The 18,527-nt window shown below is 43.8% G+C and overlaps 2 protein-coding genes across 2 annotated transcripts; one reads left to right on the plus strand and one right to left on the minus strand.

Moving 5' to 3' along the window:
• Nucleotides 1-1,126: 1,126 nt before the first annotated feature.
• kcna4 (potassium voltage-gated channel, shaker-related subfamily, member 4) lies at nucleotides 1,127-3,190 on the minus strand. Its single transcript, XM_061068131.1, has one exon. The coding sequence runs from the start codon at nucleotides 3,188-3,190 to the stop codon at nucleotides 1,127-1,129; it is 2,064 nt and encodes a 687-aa protein (XP_060924114.1).
• Nucleotides 3,191-13,140: 9,950 nt separating this feature from the next.
• Nucleotides 13,141-15,208, plus strand: fshb (follicle stimulating hormone subunit beta). Its single transcript, XM_061068594.1, has 3 exons — nucleotides 13,141-13,151; nucleotides 13,870-14,056; nucleotides 14,975-15,208. The coding sequence occupies exons 2-3, from the start codon at nucleotides 13,895-13,897 to the stop codon at nucleotides 15,206-15,208; spliced, it is 396 nt and encodes a 131-aa protein (XP_060924577.1). The 5' UTR covers nucleotides 13,141-13,151; nucleotides 13,870-13,894.
• Nucleotides 15,209-18,527: the final 3,319 nt, after the last annotated feature.

Raw genomic sequence — 18,527 nt, forward strand, 5'->3', positions numbered from 1 at the left:
GACGTCCACATCCTGAAGATCCTCTGAGCTCGGAGGGAATCATAGTCCTCTTGAGGAAAAAAAAAAAATATTTTGTGCACAAAGTCCAGCGAACAGGAGAGGAAGTTGCTCACAAACTCTCCTCCGCGAGAGTTTCCACAACATAGAGTCAATTTTGCTATAGCTTTCCATCCGCGTCCATGTAAAGGGATATTGTCATTTTGAGGTTTAAATGAAACTTGGGAAACTGTTGTTGCCGAGGCTCCGAGCCTGTCCATACAAAAACCTGGCCGGGCAAGTCGTTTCTCCAGCCACTTCGACTCGGATGACTCATGTGCTTAGCTCTCATGGTGGGTCCACAACATGAGGCCTTTGAGGCCTGTTGTGGAAGTTATGTCATAAAAATAATTCTAGCCCTATTTCATTTGATGACTACTAAATGCTGTGTCTTATCAATGAGGGTTTAATTAATATTAACTGTTGGACAAGTAATAAATCTCTTCGACTTTTCCTTAGTCGGAGTCCAATTTCCATTGGCAGCATATTAGAGGGGTTCTTATAATCCTTAGTTTGCTCTCTTTGTGGAAGCCAGTCAAACATTCTGCAGCCAAGTTGGAGGATGACTAACTTATTGCCACGTGCATGGCCTACAGTTGTTGTCTCTGAAATAAAAAGATGCCAAACCCAGAGCAAATTCTACATTAGTGCAAACAAATTTGTAACTTTATTGCATAACAGCAAAAAATCCCTTGCCCCCAATCCATTCTCTTATTGACAGATGAAACCCATAAAGTGCAAATGCAAAGGTTGACTTGTCTCGAATTTCCATTTTTATGTCTAATTCAGGTTAGATGGATTAATCAATCAACCCATTAGGCAAATATTAGTTGTACTTGTTCCTAATCGTTGGTTCTTGTGTGTGGAGAGAGGATTTAGGATAAATGATAGTTCTGAGATGGGAGAGAATGAAAACTGCCAATTGGTGTGTGTGTGTTTGTGTGTCTCTGTGTGTGCGTGTGTGCGTGTCGTGCGTAAAACGTGTGTCAGAGGGGACCACCTGCTCTCGGTGCACAAAGAAGCATCTTTATAGGGAATTATTCTTCTTTAGAAACCGGAAAAAGAACACGAAACGAACCTCTGCTTGTAATCACACGTCAGTCTGAATGGACTTGGAGTTCGTGCTGTTCTTCCTGCTGATGTCGGTGCCGTTCCCTTTGCTCGGGCTCTTGTCCAGGCCGCACAGCGACTCCGTGACCCCCTCCTCCATCTCCATGTACTCCGCCTTGTCCCCCAGCGACGACCCCGAGGGCGACCCCTTGAATTTCCGTAGAAAGTCCGGGAAGAAGGGACACACCGGGGGCAGGGTCTCCACGACCACCGCCGCCGACGGGTCCTCGTTGTCCGTCTCCCGGTGGTAGAAGTAGTTGAAGTTGGACACGATGACCGGCACCGGCAGCGCGATGGTCAGGACCCCCGCGATGGCGCACAGCGACCCCACTATCTTCCCCCCCACGGTGACGGGCTTCATGTCCCCGTATCCCACCGTTGTCATGGTGACCACGGCCCACCAGAAGGCGTCGGGGATGCTGGTGAACTGGGAGGCTGCGTGGTCCGCCTCGGCGAAGAACACCGCGCTGGAGAAGAGGATGACCCCGATGACCAGGAAGAAGATGAGCAGGGCCAGCTCCCGCATGCTGGCCCTCAGGGTGTGACCCAGGATCTGGAGACCCTTGGAGTGCCGGGACAGCTTGAAGATGCGGAAGACCCTCACCAGGCGGATGATCCTCAGGATGGCGAAGCTCATGGCCTGCTGCTGCCCGTTGTCCTGGTGCTGCGCCAGGTCCGTGCCCAGGGTGATGAAGTAAGGCAAGATGGACACGATGTCTATGGAGTTCATGATGTTCTTGAAGAAGACCGTTTTGCTCGGGCAGGCGAAGAACCGCACGATGATCTCGAAGGAGAACCAGATGATGCAGACCGTCTCCACGATGAAGAAGGGGTCGTTGAAGGGGGTGAACCCGTGGTCCGGCTTCGTGGAGTTCCCCCGGGGCTGCAGGTACTCCTTCTCGTCCCTGAACTCTGGGAGGGTCTCCAGGCAGAAGATGACGATGGAGATGACGATGACCAGGACGGAGACCACCGCGATGCCCCGGGCTGCGGTGGAGCTCTCCGGGTACTCGAACAGGAGCCAGATCTGCCTCTTGAACTCGTCCTCCGGCAGCGGCTTCTCCTCCTCCTTCACGAAGCCCTCATCCTCCCGGAACTTCAGGATGGCCTCCTCCCCGAGCTCGTAGAACTTCACCTCCTCGGAGAAGATGTCGAAGGGCACGTTCACGGGTCTTTTCAAGCGCCCACCGGACTGGTAGTAGTAGAGGATGGCGTCGAAGCTGGGGCGGTTCCGGTCGAAGAAGTACTCGTTCCTCAGGGGGTCGAAGTAGCGGATCCGCTTGTCGGGGTCCCCCAGGAGCGTGTCCGGGAACTGGAGGAGGGTCTTCATCTGAGTTTCAAACTTCAGCCCGGACACGTTGATGACCACCCGCTCGCAGCAGCCGAACTCACTGTACACATGCCCGTAGCCGGACTGGGGTCTCCGGTCCGTGATGGACACCGTCTCCTCCTCCTCATCATCCATGTGGCACAGGAAGCTCGACCTCTTGCTCAACTTCTCCTCCTCCTTCTCCTCCTCCTCCTCTTCCTCCTCAGCCTCCTCCTCCTCCTCCTCCTGGATCATGACGTCCTCCTCGGACCCGAGCAGGTCCAGCTCCGAGTGGTGCAGGTCTCCGCCGAGTCCGGTCCGGCTGCGTCTCCACCGGCGGCCGCCGCGCTGCTTCCTGCGCTCTCTGAGGAGGACCCGGTGCTTCTGCTCCGGCTCCTGCTGCTGGTGCTGTGCTGGCTGCAAGGAGGAGGAGGAGGAGGAGGAGGAGGAGGCAGGGGAGGAGGCGGAGGAGGAGCAGCGAGAGGAGGAGGAGGAGGCGGTGCGAGACTGATGCTGGCGGTTGTCATGGAGATGAGCGCTGGAGGAGGATGAGGATGAGGTGGTGGAGGTGGAGGAGGTAGAGGATGCGGACCCCGGTACACCTCCTCCTCCTTCTCCTTCTCCTTCTCCTTCTCCACCTCCTCCTCCTCCCTCCTCCCTCTCCCTTGCCCGAGCATATCCGTACGGCAGGTGACTGCTGCACCCCCCATCCGCTCCCACCATGGCGAACTCCATCTTAATGGTCCACTCGCTCACTGGGAGACTCCGGGGTGGAGGTGGCAGCTCGGAGACAGAGTCATGAACTGGTTTGGACCTGGGAACTGGGAACTGGGAGTGACGTCACGATAACAAACCCACCTCACTCCGGTCCATGCTGAGCAGTGCCGTCCATGTGGCCACTATATTCCCCTCCTCCTGGTGGGTGGCCTCCAGCGGGTTATGACATCATAATAACCATAACCCAAAATATACGTCTGTCTATATTTGGATGAGGGGATGAGGGGATGAGGGGAGGGGAGTGGGGGGGGCACAGCCTGTTATACGCAGACGCCCCGTGTCCAAAAACTTGCAGCAGCCCTTTATCTGTGCGCCATCACAAAATCACCAAGACAACAAGCCACACCAAAACAGTGCCTCTCCCCCCCCTACCCCTACCCACCCCCCCCCTCCTCCTCCGGTGTCCATCAGGTGGTTTAAATCCTCCAAGAGCAGAGTGCGCGTCCAAAAATGCGTCCGTGGTCACTGGTGTGTGGATATGAAATTATGTATTTCAAAAAAAAGAAAGAGGAAATGGTATCAATCAGGAAGAGGAGAGTGGATCTGTGCTGTTCCGGTGAATCTCTCTCTCTCACTTTATCCTTCTGCTGCTCTGGAACTGAGAGAGAGAGAGAGAGAGAGAGAGAGAGAGAGAGAGAGAGAGGAGAGACAACAGCAGTTGGTTCAGTTAAATAAATTAATAAAAACATTTAAAATTAGGTGATCACATTTGATGTCTGTGGTTGTTTAGGCGGTAAAAACTTAATAAGCTCATTATTATGATCGTTATTATTGCTGTTATTCTCAGGCTGACGTGAGTTAACGTGAAGGCAGCAGGAGCTTCGGGGATGATATATATTTTTAGCGCAGACATTGCGCACGGATTTTTCTCTACTCGTTAAAATAGCACCTCCTCATCCTGACATCCATATACTTACATCTGAAGAAAGGGGCCAGAGCAAAGCCCTCTATCTGCTGGAGGAGGAAGAGGAGGAAGAGGGAGGAGAGGAAGAGGAAGAGGAGGAGGAGGTAGGCTAGGTGAGGATGCAGTTGCTTGTTTTTGCCCAAAATCTCCCCTCTTGATTTCAGGTGTGTGGGCAATATCTCAAATCCCTCGATCGTAATACATCCAGGCAGCGACCATGATAACATCCACTGGGCTCTGACGCACCCTGGAGCTGGAGGAGGACACTTTTTTTGGGGGTGGGGGGCTGCGTCTCGACGTCTGGTCTCAATTCAACAGGATCAGTTCATCCACTCCAGCCCCCGGTGGTGCTGCATCGCTCCCGGTTCTATCCCCAAAAAATACAAAAAAAACAGACAAAGAAAGAAAGGAGGGAAGCAGGTGTGCAGCGCAGGCAGGGTGGGTGAAAGTTCACCTCCAGTGGGTTGAGGGGGATCGAACCCGCGGTGCAGGCTGAGCATCACACATCTGGCTGTCTGCAGCTGCAGCTGGAGCCCTACCTGCACTCCCGTATCCCTCCCTTCATCATGTGTGTGGTGGTGGTGATGGAGAGAGAGCCTCGGTGAGAGAGTCGCTCCGGCGCCGCAGCACGCAGGCGGTGCTCGGTCCTCCCCTAGTGGCCGCAGCCGGTCACTGCACGCTGTGCTGCAGTCTCACACCCGAGCCTCCTCTGCCCTTCACCAACCACAGCTGGGTGGCAACCGGTGTCCTCACCACCCCCCCCAAAAGGAGGTGCATTACCTCGCCACTGTGATGTAACGTGACCAGCATAGAACGTCACTTTAATATCACTTTAATATGCACAATACTCATATACTTCTTATTGCCACACACTGCCACACACCCTCCCCCCAACCACTGATCATTGGTACATTTGTACATTTGCACTACTGTTAATTTTTTTTTGTACTACTGTATTACCCCGCCTATAGTGTATTCATATTTATATATATTTATATTTTTATCCTGCTCATAGTGTATTCATCGTCCTTATATCTTACAATTCCTGTTAATACTGTAATATTCCATTTATATTTCTACTGTTCAGATCTTATTTATTTACATTTTTCACTTTAATATGCACAATACTCTGCACTTTGACTGCCTTTTTTGCACTTCTGGTTAGATGCTAAACTGCATTTCGTTGTATATGTACCTGTACTTTGCAATGACAATAAAGTTGAATCTAATCTAATCTTATCTTATGCTAGGGAAGTTGGAGTTCAAAATATCAACAGGGCACTGCTGGGGTTTCTTAAAAATGATCTTACTCTTAGGAATCAGTCTGGGAAACGTTTCGGTGTTTTGTCCTCACCCAGTTTATGCCACAGGACAAGAAATCCAAAACAATATTTCACCTGAACCTGCACCGAATTGTAGAATTGTGAATTTACAGCAGTGGAGACATCTACACTTGATTCCTAAATATTCTTTCCCTCCAGTACTCTGCACTGAAATACTGCACCAGGCCTGTCAAATCATAATTAATGGTTCATATTGAGATGATCACATAATAGGTTAGATCATTCTTTCAGTTAAAAAAGCTGTTTCCTGTCTCTCAAGTGTCTATTTTCTCAGTTTTATTTCACAGTTAGCTGATTATCTTTACAGACTAAACAACATCTGAAGCTGTCACCTCAAGGCAAATCAATTAACTGTCAAACTCTTTGCTTCACAAACCTTTAGAAATAATAACTATTATATTTGCAATCTCCCCTGTGACTAAGCAGGAAAATCTAAAATCTAAACTCAATTTAGTTGTTGTTTTATACTTTGATATTTGATTAAGCATATAAAGCACTTATTTCAGAAGTGAATTCATGTATTTCTTCATTATCCTTTAAGTGTATCCAAGAAAAGTTCAGTCAATAAATAAACAGAGAGGAAAAAAGAGTGAATTTGTGCCAATGCTGCAGATGTACAATCTGTTATATTACAATATATAACACAACTTCAGTGTCTTGTCATAGTGGAAACAGTATTAAACCATGCATACAAATCAAATCCACATGTGCAGCCAATTAAATGTCTGTGATGTACAAACATCAACCCTGGAAAATTCCAGCTGGTTTGAGAGTGAAGGACTTTTTTTTTTATAAATGTTCTTTTTGCTCGAGGCATGAAAACATAAATAAATGATGTTGTCGAGGAACATTAACGCTTTTAAACCGAGAGGAAATACAACTTGGCCTCTGTTGCTCCCTTCGAGGCAGAACTCACCTCAGAGCAGCTCTCTCTCTCCTGAACTGATTTAGAGATCTGTTAATGCAAAGTTTAACAGCCACTGAATCAAAGGTTTGTTTATGTCATTAATATTTGTAAACGCAGCAATAGGAGGTGGCATATATTTGGAACAAAAAAGCAAATGAATAATTAATACCAACTCTTTAGTTACTTATGTAACATTTATATTCAGATTAAAGTTTCTGGGGAATAGAGGCCAAGAAAGACTATTTTGCATTATTGCAACATAGTTGAATGAGGGAAGATTGAAACAGTGACTGATTACTGTACTTACTGATTACTTTTCAGTAGGAAAGGATTAAATGAACTTGCAATATAGAAATATAATGCAAATCAACATAACAAGGGTTATAACCAGGAGCTCTGAGGTTTGACTGAGGTTCAACCAGGAAGTACAGGCAACCTTCAACAGCAAAAAGACTCTTTGACTCCGAAAGTTTTTGTTTTCTTCTAATCCTCTACATATTCTACTGTTAACGCAACAGTGAATATCATTTCCAGGAAGCAGAGTTGTGTGACGAACAGCTACGTGTTCACATCAGTCCTGTTTGTTCCAGGTTTCTCTCTGTTGGGTTATTATTCAAGAAAGTTTCAGAGGTTTGCAGATCTCAGCCAAACTTTGTTTTCTAATAAAAAACAAAAGTGGTGGGAGAGAAAAAAAAGAATAAAAAATTCATAAATCTACAGTTGACAACAACAACAAGCCGTGAAGTGTAGCAGCGCTCGGCTCCGGGGGCTCTGCGGTCGCCAGGTTGTGTTGACGTGTTTAAATCACATTATAACGTCTTATTGGAGTTTTCCCCAAATGAAGCGACATCGACATGTGATCGATACCGACCGCTGGACGACACATGTCCTGGGTTCCAGTGTAAACAAGCGAGTGAGTCATAATCAGACTATGAACTTGTAAACAGGAATATGGGAGAAATATCATATCAGCAAGCAGGCTTCTCCATATAGAACCTTGTAGAATTGGGTCAATGTAAACGTAGTGACTGAGTCTGTCCCCAATAGGACTGAAGTGTAATGAGCACACACCTCACCGTCTAATTAGAGTAATACAATTTAAAACCACAGCACCACATTCACACAGTGTATAATTAAAGGTCACCTCCACGCCCCTGGAGCAGCAGAGCTCCTTCCTCCCTGTGTTCTTCATCTTTCAACGTGACCTGAGACGACCTGGTTTCTCTCACAGTTCAGTCACGCGTGTGCAGACCGACACGCAGACTGACAAATCACCGTGTTGACGATGTGTTCAGGTATTAATTAGCCCAAGAATGCATTACTATTGAAACAAGCTATTCATAATGCATGACCTCTTTTGAGTGATGAGTATTGAAAACCCTCAGACAAGTAAGTTTAATGAATATGTTGGTGATTTTTTTATTAATGTGGCCACATTAACTCTTATTCATACACAGGTATTCTCCACAGTTTGTGAGTATAATGAGACCTGATGACAGGACAGTTGTTTTGAGCGTCCTTCTTTAAACAATAAGCAATTTAATGATTAGTGGCCAATGAAATAAATCATCTAAAGGTCCGTGCTTATGTCTGCATTTCAAAGTAAAACCAGTGCAGTGCCTGTTCTAAACCTGTTGTGTTGGGAATGGGCTGTTTGCTCGATCTGTGGTGATGCTGGTGGCTGCCTTCTCTTCTGAAACGGTAAACACGTCCACACAGAAAGTAAAGTCTGCAGAACCCTGAAGTTCACGTGCTATCAGCGTAATCAGAAAAATAACCTTAAAATTGACATGTTCGGCTTCTCATGTCAGAGCAACAACTTGGAAAGTCAGCAGATATTTTGGCAGTTGCAAACTTAACACCTAACACAACATCCTCTTTCTTTGCCGTTTGTTTACTCTGCAAATATTGGACACTGGTTTCGAGGTGTTTTTTTTTTTTAAACTTCCCCTAACACACAAATACAACATATTGTGTTCACAATGTCCAGGTTTTTTTCACCCAACATTCCAACTTCCAAGCAGATGAACACGCTAAAGTCGGAAAAGGACTTCATAACTCTGGTAAACAGATGTGAATGGACAGTCGCAGAACCCTGAACTGGAGACTTAAGTCCTTGTTGCTCACTGTTGTCAAATTGCCCCAAATTCCACTCTGCACTTCCTTCGGCCCTTAACAACAAACACGCCAAGAGTGAAGCCAACCAGATGAACACTCCTCGAAGTCACAGACACACAGACAGACACACAAGAGATTTCTAGAATTATTAGATAAATTAGATTGACGTCACAGTCTTACCATGAAGAAAAGGACTCTACCTTAAAATGATGAGGTTATATAGTGAATCATTATTCTGTAATGTGAGTTTTAGCTCCATCTTTTCAACAGTCTCACACCAGACGTTAGGGCGGGTGGTATTTGTCAGTATGGTGCCCATAGTGAGAGCAGGTGTGCTGACTTTAAAAAACAAAAGACATCTCAGCCCCTCGGCGAGCTAACTGCCGAGTCACAGTTATTGATCAACCACTCGATTGCCACCACAGATTTATTTTGATCTCCTCCTTTGTGCACTATGGGACACTACAGGTCTAATTTACACCGTTAGAACCTCCCAGATTTAATTTGATTGTGCAGAGAACTGTATTTTTCTGTCTGCCGGCCGGGAAGTGGGATCTGAAGTGATCAGTGCAGCCCCTGAAGTCCTGTCCATCTGATTCAGTCCATCCATTCCACTCAAAAACTCTAATTAGGACAAGAACAGCGTGTTATTCCAGAACAGAGAACAGATACGATTCCTCTGAGGAATCCTTATCATTCCCTGAGGTGTTTTTTAAAAAAACCCTGGTTCCATTATACCAGATATTTTTGGTTGCTTGTGCAGAATCTCTGAAAGATGCCCTGCTTTGTTTTCATAAGAGGAAAAATCTGGAAATTTAAGGCAGATGGTTTTTACCTGGTGAAATAATTGGTGCTGCTGACGGTGCAGGCATCTCACTCAGCTGTTCTTTAAAGAGCTTGTTCTCACACACCCATCTCTCTCTCTCTCTCTCTCTCTCTCTCTCTCTCTCTCTCTCTCTCTCTCTCTCTCTCTCTCTCTCTCTCTCTCTCTCTCTCTCTCTCTCTCTCTCTCTATCTATAGATATCAGAGGAGCTCTTCTCGCCCTTCACAACATGGAGGCAATTTTCCACCCACCACACACACACACACACTCACTCTCTCACACACACACACACACACACACACACACACACGCACACACACACACACGCACACACGCACACACACACACACACACACACACACACACACACACACACACACACACACACACACACACACGCACACACACACACACACACACACACACACACACACACACACACAGTGAACACATCCATCTCTGTGAGGTAATTTTATAGGAAGATAAACATTTAATAACCAGGTAATAAGTTGCTTAACACTCAGGTGAAAGAATCAAATTGCTTTTTTTAATCATTTAAACCAAGTAAAATCAAATATCTAATAGATTTTAGTGTGATGTGCTTTGGTAGAGACACAGATATTATAACTTCACCTAGAAGGAGTTAAAGTTTTACTGTCCACTTCTGGCTGAGAGGATGAGTCACTAGTAAACACTCTATAATCCAGTATATCTGCCATCACCTGCATTATGCTGAGTATGAAATAGCTATATAGTATTTATAAATATGAGGACATAAAATAAAGCTTTTCTAGTTAAATTAATTCAAAAGAAATGTTCAGATTCTCTGAGTGACCAGTGAAGGTGTCACAGGTGTGTGGAGGCTTGTTTCAGGTCAATTTGGACCAATGATCTCTGTGGGATTTAAAATCCACTAGATTTAAAAACAGTTGAGTGAACAGAGAGAACAGGAGGCAGTGGAGAATCTCTCAGCAGTCGATACACACAAACACACACCTACCACCTACTCCTACACAAACACACACACACACACACATGCAGCACAGTCACCAAACAAAAGTCCTGTCCTTGGCGGTGCTGTGGAGGCGTCTGGAAGGAGGAGGGACGTGATGCAGTGCGTTCAAGGCCTCGGCCAGTGGGTCTTTCTTTTGTGCATGCGACACAATTGTCTTCCAGGAGTGTGTGTCTGTCGGTAGCGGTGATCACGAGCTCGCACTGTAGCAGATGGAGCAGCAGAGGAGCAAGGGGATGAGGAGGAGGGGAGAGGCGTGTGACTGAGTGTGGATGTTGTTAGTCCTGTTATCACTGGGTTTACGGCCTGTTGATAAAAAAAGCAAGAAGATTCTGTTCCCCAGTTTAAAACCCAATGACCCACGACTCAGATCCGTGATGTCAGCATCGGCTCGGAGCTGTTTTATATTTGGCTTCATATAAAAACTGGCTTGAGCTCTCGCGCCCCAAAGGTGATGTGTTTTTTTAATTTATAGCAGTTTTAAGAGTTACGAAGCAGAAAATCGTTCTGGGCACTGAAACCATCACCTCATCCATCATCTCCAAATTGATTCCCAGTAGACTTTAATGTGACATTACAGTGCAGGCCTTCTCCTCTTATGGCTGCGGCAGAGAGAAGTGAGATCTCATTTTAATGCTCCAGACTATTGTTCTCTTTTAGCTCGCTGCAGCACAAATTAACTATTTTTAGAACCATAGTATTGACATGTACTTGAAAGTCTTACCTGCCCTTTCCAGGTTCCACTTTATGAGATTAGCATATCAATGCAGCGCCGGCACGGACCTAATGGTTTCAGCTGCTCACTTAATACATCAATTTTCGGATGCACTCATTTTATAGAAGAATTACCAGCTACTCAGGAAATGACTAATGACGTGTCCTTCTCCGAATACGAGATTAATCAGCTATGACTGGTGTTCATTAAGGACAAACCGCATTAGCAACAGTGATGCATTTCAGCTGAGATTTCCTAAAGGAAGCAGCTCCTCAGAGGACGAGGCAGACGCTCTGGTAAAGTCCTGGCAGTCCTTGTTCTGCAGGTACAGTAGTTCAGCAGGTCGCTGGGGGGCCGGGGGTCCCTGGAGGCCACAAGGGCAGACAGAGGAGCCGCTGGATGAACTGTGGCTGCTGCCTCCAGATTCCACTGTCACTGCAGAGAGTGCAGCTCCTGGTGCAGTGCTCACTGAACACAACACATACTGACAAGAGGGAGACAAGCAGGAGTATAGAAAATATGAAAGCTCAGTTTGGAGTCACTTGTTTTCAACTTGTAACTCACTGTGATATTTGAAACACGCAGGACTTAGATGATAAATTCACTTTGGAATTGTTTCTTTTTCCTCTATTGTATAGCTCATACTCAGGAATCACAAATTGCCTTATAGGGCTTAACAAGGTCTGACATCCTCTGTTCTTAACCCTCAACAAGAGAAAGGAAAATCGACCTCAAGGGGGAAAAACAGTGGATTACGCAAAAAAAACGTGTGAATTATTTCCACAAAACTTGGTTGAAGGATAATTAATAAGCAGAGAAAGAAACCATTCACATTTTGGGGTAAATCTGGACAGAAGAGGCACGTCCAAGTATCTTTTATCACTTTCTCGGATATTGTGGGCGAGGGAGGTTTTGACAAAGAGCAGGTCTATTAAGGGAACTGATATCTATGAGTGTGTGGAAATGAATGCAGCTTGATTGAATTCAAGAGGCCTTGATGGAGGTGTTTTCTCTCCTGAGTGCTGTTCTGGTTACTTAATGTAACAGATATTAGGTTTGGACACATCTTCAGCTGTAAAAAAACATATTGAGTGAAGAAAAATAACCACTTGTAAATAACTTACTTATTTTGGTATTTAAAGTACATTTCCCAGCCTGTAACCTGAGGATTTAATTAATCCCTCAACCATTAGATCCCGGTGAAAAATAAATGGCACCTTAGTAATAAAAGATGTTCCAGGGTCTGATTATTCATACAGATCTGTTTTTCGTGAACAGAAAAGTACTTAAATCCACTTCGGGAAACTTTTTTGTTTTACTTTAGCATCACGTAATTCGTGTTTTTCTCAATATTGCAGGGTCTTGAATCTGACTCCGAAGATGAATGGGCTGAAGTCGACACATTGTACTGTTTCACTTGGATGCTTTCACTTTTCAACAAACAGAAAAACTTCCTTCTGAACTATTTGGAAAAATGCAACAAACACTTTAAATGTCAAATTTTTGGTGTATTCTCTGAAAAAGCTTTGTAATTAAGTTGGTCATGAATTGATTTTAAATTTTATGGAAAGCAATAAAAACGTTTTTTCAGTAAGCTACGTATATTTAATAATACATTATCACTAAAGTGCATACACATAGACAATTTATTGCCTTTGACACACTGGAAAAACTAACACAAAGCGATACAGAGAAGGATGGCGTATTAATTACTGTCAGTGTTTTCCGTCTCGCTACGTGGGAAGATGGGTGTTTATGTTTCTGTGATCCATCGAAACCATTCACTCCATAATCCAAACAAGATTTCTGAAGATACCGACTCGCTTCTCCTGGTGTGTAGGAGGAAAGGCCTTGAGCCCCGAGCCTCTCCATGACCTGTTGAAGGAAAAGAGACCAGGATTCGCCTTTTTAAGTCTCACAGGGAAAGGAAAAATTAGCCCCCGACCAAGGCCAAACAGATTAAATGGATTTATGTGCAGCACTATTTAAGAAGCAGAGGGAAGAGACACAGGATGAACGCTGGTCCAGATGTTTACTGAGTCAGAGAAGGAACAGGACTCAGGACAGAGATTCAAAGTGACAACAGAACTCTTCAGGTACGTCTCCTGTTCAGGACTCATGAGATTACATTAGCACTACTAAACATGATTTATAATAAGTCGATCGTAAATTGATTGCATTACTAAAATATATAATATTTATTCTGTGTATGTAGAGGTTATTTAAGTTACTGTATATTCTGATAACTATAATTTAATCATTTTCTTGGCACTGAGGATGAAACCTTAGGTGGGTTTAACTCTAAAAAGTTAATGTAAAATTGTTCTTATCTTCTTTTGATTTATTCATCTTTATTCCCTGATCGCTTGTTTTGTACAGACTGTTTTTTTTTTTTTTTAAAGATGCAGCTTGAAGAAAGTTTTAACAACAATCACTACACTAAAAATGAAAATGTTCTCACTTATCTCCTGTCTCTTAATTTCATTCTCTGGTTTATAGGAGAGATGAATCTTTGAGGGTTTTTCCCCATTTGTGTTATTCATAGTGTCAAAAATACGCAGAGATGTAATTCACAGGTCAAGTTTGACCTTGAAAACAAATATGTTTGACAGGAGTTTGGCAAATGTTGTGCCTCAACCTTAAATCTGAGATGTGATCGAAACGTCCAGAAAAAAGTGATTGAATTGACATTAAGTTTATTTGATCTATTAGAAAAAAGCATCACTGTCCCACTTAAATCCACATTAACTCCCTCGGATCCTCTGACACGGTTTCAAATATGTGATGCAAGACCTGCTCCCCCTCTCCCGGCAGACGTCTGCGCTGCACCCAGCAGAGGATGCAGCTGGTCGTCATGGCAACAGTGCTGGCGGCAGTGGCAGGGGCGGGGCGGGGCTGCAGCTTCGACTGCCGTCCGACCATCGTTAGGATCCCCGTGGAGAGCTGTGGCAGCACCGAGTACATAGACACCACTGTGTGTGCAGGGCAGTGCCACAACAAGGTGAGATTCCAGCTCTGACTCTAGCTTGTTCATAGTGAGACGTGTGAACTGTAAATGTGGAGAATGTTTCCTCTTTCATTCTCACTCCTCATCCTGAATGTCTGTTCTTACTCTATGTTGCTTTGGTGAGTGATCTCCTGGGAGAAATGTGGAAGTGACTGAGAGTTGCAGCTACAATTGTCACAATAAGGTCCAGTAAGTTGGTTAAGCTGAACTGTGGATTGGTTAAAAAGACTTGGAAGTTATTCAAAACCAGCGTTTATCTCCATTATCAACCAGGAACATTTTTAAATATGAATTCTATTTACATTCTATACTGAGTTTGGTTGATTTGATGCAGCAGCTTTTTTTTCTTTTTTTTGGTTTTATACATTTACATCAATTTACATACATACATGAACCTTCCCCAACCTGAACATATGGCAGTATAAAATGTCAGTAAATAATACAAATATCACAAAAATGGCTAGGTTATGATTAAAACATCAATTCAAGGACAAAAAATTACAATGAAAATATAAATTTAGTTTAAACTAAAGCAGCAGCTTTTCTGATTTAGGAAGCCGGCGATCATGGGTAATCCTTTTCTTTCAGTTTGATGTTTTATTCCCTCTCAGTGATTTTAAGTGTACAATTAGTCTTTTAAGTCGTTTATTGTATTATTGCATTTGTGTTTCATTTTCATCGGTCTTACTATTTGATCTGTGCTCTGATCATCTACTGTACTAACTGCACTACATCATCAAACACAGATTGAGTTATTGATATGTGAAGATTGCAGGTAAAAGTCACATTTCTCATAAGATGTTTATATCTGTAATTTGAGAAGCATCTACATGAAGGGTTTGTCATTCCTTCATTTTTCGTTATCCTCTGAAATCGCTGTTTGTGTGTGTTTGTTGTTGTCGTCGACGACAGGATCCAGTCTACATCAGCAAAGAAGGTCCTGAGAAGCAGAGCAGCTGTAACGGTGACTGGTCGTACGAGGTGGTGCACATTAACGGATGCCCGGTGCCTGTCACTTACCCGGTGGCCAGACACTGCAACTGCTCCAAGTGTAACCCAGACAACACCGACTGCGGCCCCTTCCTCGGAGACGTCCCCAGCTGTCTGTCCTCCCTTCACTCTCTCTCTGTCTTCACACTGGGCTGAAATACACACTCAACTGTTGGAGTTTTGTTTCCTAAGCTTTGAAATGTGTTGTATCATATAAACAATGAGATTAAAACTACTCCTCTTAAAGCCTCCGTATGCTACATTCTGTGTTCTTGTACATAACCTGTGAATCTCAGCCATTTTATTGTGTCTCAGTGAAATACAAAAGAAAACTGCTCATCAGAAAGAACGGAAAGTACCAACAGACGGTCTTCTGTGCTTTTTGAATTGAGGAAACGTTCGTGTGAGCAGTCAGCAAAAAACATGAAATATTCTTTCCCTGGAAAGAAACACGAACCAGTAAAAGAAAAACAGTCCCAGCCTCTGCTTTGTTTTTTAATCTCTTCGCTTTATAATTTCGTGAAACCAGAATCCCAGATCCCAGCAGAGCAGAACTAATGGACAAACTAATGGACTTTGCAGAGAAATGAGGAGAATTAATCAGCTCTCCGCCTCTAAGTCCACCAGGGACTGTCATTGTTCCTACGACACAGGACGGAGGAGCCGTGTTTCTTAGCCAATAGCATCTGTGGTTTCTGAGTCTGCACATTGTTAGTGTCACGTCTTAATTTGCACAGAGACACGGACGAAGCGGGGGTCTCTGCTCAAGACAGAACTAACTCATTACCACGACCAGTCTTTTATTACAATGCTAAGTGTTGTGACTTGGCAACTTACCACTGAGAAAACCACTGTGTTCTGATTTATTTTAGTTTTTCATGTACAATTACGACTCTGGTGGGAGGGAGAAGGACGAGTCATTTTTCTAAATAAAGACGGGAAGAAAACATATGCAGCTGAAAACAATGAAACATTATTGCTTTTTAAAAGATCCCTCGTAAAAGAGCGAGTGGCATCACAGGGCTTGTTGTGACGGTCTGGGTGTATTTTAAGGTCTGCAAAATAGTTTTTCTCAAAAATGGATTCTCCAGAAATTGTCTGTTCCACTTTCTGGGACTCTCCCTGTGTCTGCTTGGGTTCCGCCGGGGTCCCTCTTCCTCCCAAAGGCAATAATAATTAATGTATGTGGATTAAAAACAAAAATAGGTCAACTAAAAAATGGTCAGAAAATATTGGAGACAATATTAATGTTAGTGACAGGATGGCCTCAGTTTATTAAGATGAACTAATCATTTATCATCATTTATTCACGTCACAATGAAATTGCATTATAACAATAGTAGATCTTCTTCTGGCTGAAAGAGAGGAGAGGAGAGGAGAGGAGAGGAGAGGAGAGGAGAGGAGAGGAGAGGAGAGGAGAGGAGAGGAGAGGAGAGGAGAGGAGAGGAGAGGAGAGGAGAGGAGAGGAGAGGAGAGGAGAGGAGACAGGTTTTTTACTTGCCGTGTGAGACGCTGCCTGAACTTTATCACTTCACCAACACGTCTTATTTCAACAGAACCAGAGGTGTGAAGCCGGCAGAGGACAGATGTGACGTGAAGGAATCTGAGAAGGTTTGAAACAAAGCAGTTCATTAGAGATTCTTTTATTTTCTGGCAGCATTGGCAGATTAAAAGCAGAAGAGGAGTGGAAACCTGAACCAGAGCTGAGAAACTCCTCTGAAAACTTCATTTCTACAGCTCAGGGTGGATTGAATGAATCAGTCCGAGACCCTGAGGCCAAGGTTGGAAATCAATGATCTCTGATATCTCAAATCCAAAACAATGCCAGAATCCCATCTTCATCGTAGCAGAGGCAAAAGCTTACACTTACTATATATAATAGATAATTGTGGGGCAGGAATGATTATTTTAGTTTTTACTGATTCATGTGTCTGTTATTTTGTATTCATAATTTCTTCATATAAAAAGTGTTACAGTAAAATGTCTCTCATAACTTTTCACAGCCTAAAGTGATGTCTCTACTTCAAGACCTTGGACAGATATTCAATAAAAAGTGATAAAATACAGAGAAAAGCAGCACTTGAAGATCATTTTGGTGTTTTTCACTTTTCACTGTCGTCATCCAGACTGAAATATCTCAACAGCTGCTGTTTTGCATTCATACGTTTGTGTCAAATTCAAGATGGTTTGTTATTAAGTTGTTATGTAGCATCAGGTCATGTCAAATTTATTGATATTGCACATTTATGCCAAAAAAAAGAAAAGGATAAAATAACATAAACTTGCGTGTATTTAATCTTACTTTATTTGTATATTTTACATATCATAGTCAAATTCAAAGTTGTCATTTAAGACCAGATTCCTACAAAAGAATCAAGACAATCCCTTGGCCCTCAGTTGTTTTGAGTCCTTATTACAAAATGTATAACAGCCACAGATCTGTAAATAAACATGGACGATATTTCTCCGTTTCATGAAAGAAGCCAAAAATAACCTTTATACAAACGCTGCCATCTTGAAACAGACATCACAAGGTAACCACCAATACACAGGCTTGAACAATCAAGAGTCAGGCTCAGCTGTAAGAGCATCAATTAACAAAAAATTTAAAATATTTTAAAATAACACTTGAACATACTGTATGTCAGTGTGATAACTGTTCCCGTCCGTCCTTATGATCCATCTGTAATCAGGGAGAGAAAGTCGTGACGCCTCAGTTACTTCATCTTCTCTGTCGACGTCCTGACAGACCTGAGACCTTTTCACATTCTCGCATAGATTTTGTTTCAGACCTTGTCTCACACGCACACACACAGACAAACACACACACACACACACACACACACACACACACACACGCTCTTCAGTCTCAGTTTGATGCACTGCATGCTGGGTATCTGCTGACAGATTTCAGTCCATTCAGGTCACTGGTGTCCTTTAATAGCAGCTTGTTTTTGTCGGGCAGCTCCCCGGAGGCGGCTGCTCTCTCCTCTCTGATGACACGAGCGGACGATACTTACATCGACATTTTATCAAGTTTGCAGACGAGTGTGTCGCTCGGCGTCCTCTGCTGCCGGGAGGAACGGGATGCAGTCATGTGGTAGATGGGTTTGTGTCAGGCTGAAAACAGTGGATGTTTTTGGGGAGTTATGTTTACAGCTTGATCCCAAACACGTATTATGACTTCTATCTTTTATTAACTTCTACTTAAACACACAGGGCTCAGAGGAAGCAGATTAACAAGTACTTTACTTACTTACTTTACTAGTAACGAGGGTTTTGAATGAGCAACGAAAATTTAAAAAAGTTTAATAAGCAGAGCTGTTGAGTAGACAAAATGACACTAAGATCAGAGTTACTACAGTTCCTCTGGGGACTATGAACGTCTGAAGAAACATGTAGTGGCAGTTCGTCCAAAAAAACCCAAAATGTGACTGGAAGGATTCAGTCCCTCCTGAATGGTTCTGGTCTTAAA

Source organism: Limanda limanda, chromosome 3 (genome assembly GCF_963576545.1).
Source record: "Limanda limanda chromosome 3, fLimLim1.1, whole genome shotgun sequence".
In the NCBI taxonomy this organism is placed as follows: domain Eukaryota; kingdom Metazoa; phylum Chordata; class Actinopteri; order Pleuronectiformes; family Pleuronectidae; genus Limanda; species Limanda limanda.

Excerpts from the sequence above, each read along its gene's own strand:
- fshb (XM_061068594.1), top strand. The coding sequence starts at position 13,895 with ATGCAGCTGGTCGTCATGGCAACAGTGCTGGCGGCAGTGGCAGGGGCG. Across the intron at positions 14,057-14,974 it reads CAGGGCAGTGCCACAACAAG|GATCCAGTCTACATCAGCAA; the intron begins GTGAGATTCCAG and ends CGTCGACGACAG.
- kcna4 (XM_061068131.1), bottom strand. The coding sequence starts at position 3,190 with ATGGAGTTCGCCATGGTGGGAGCGGATGGGGGGTGCAGCAGTCACCTG.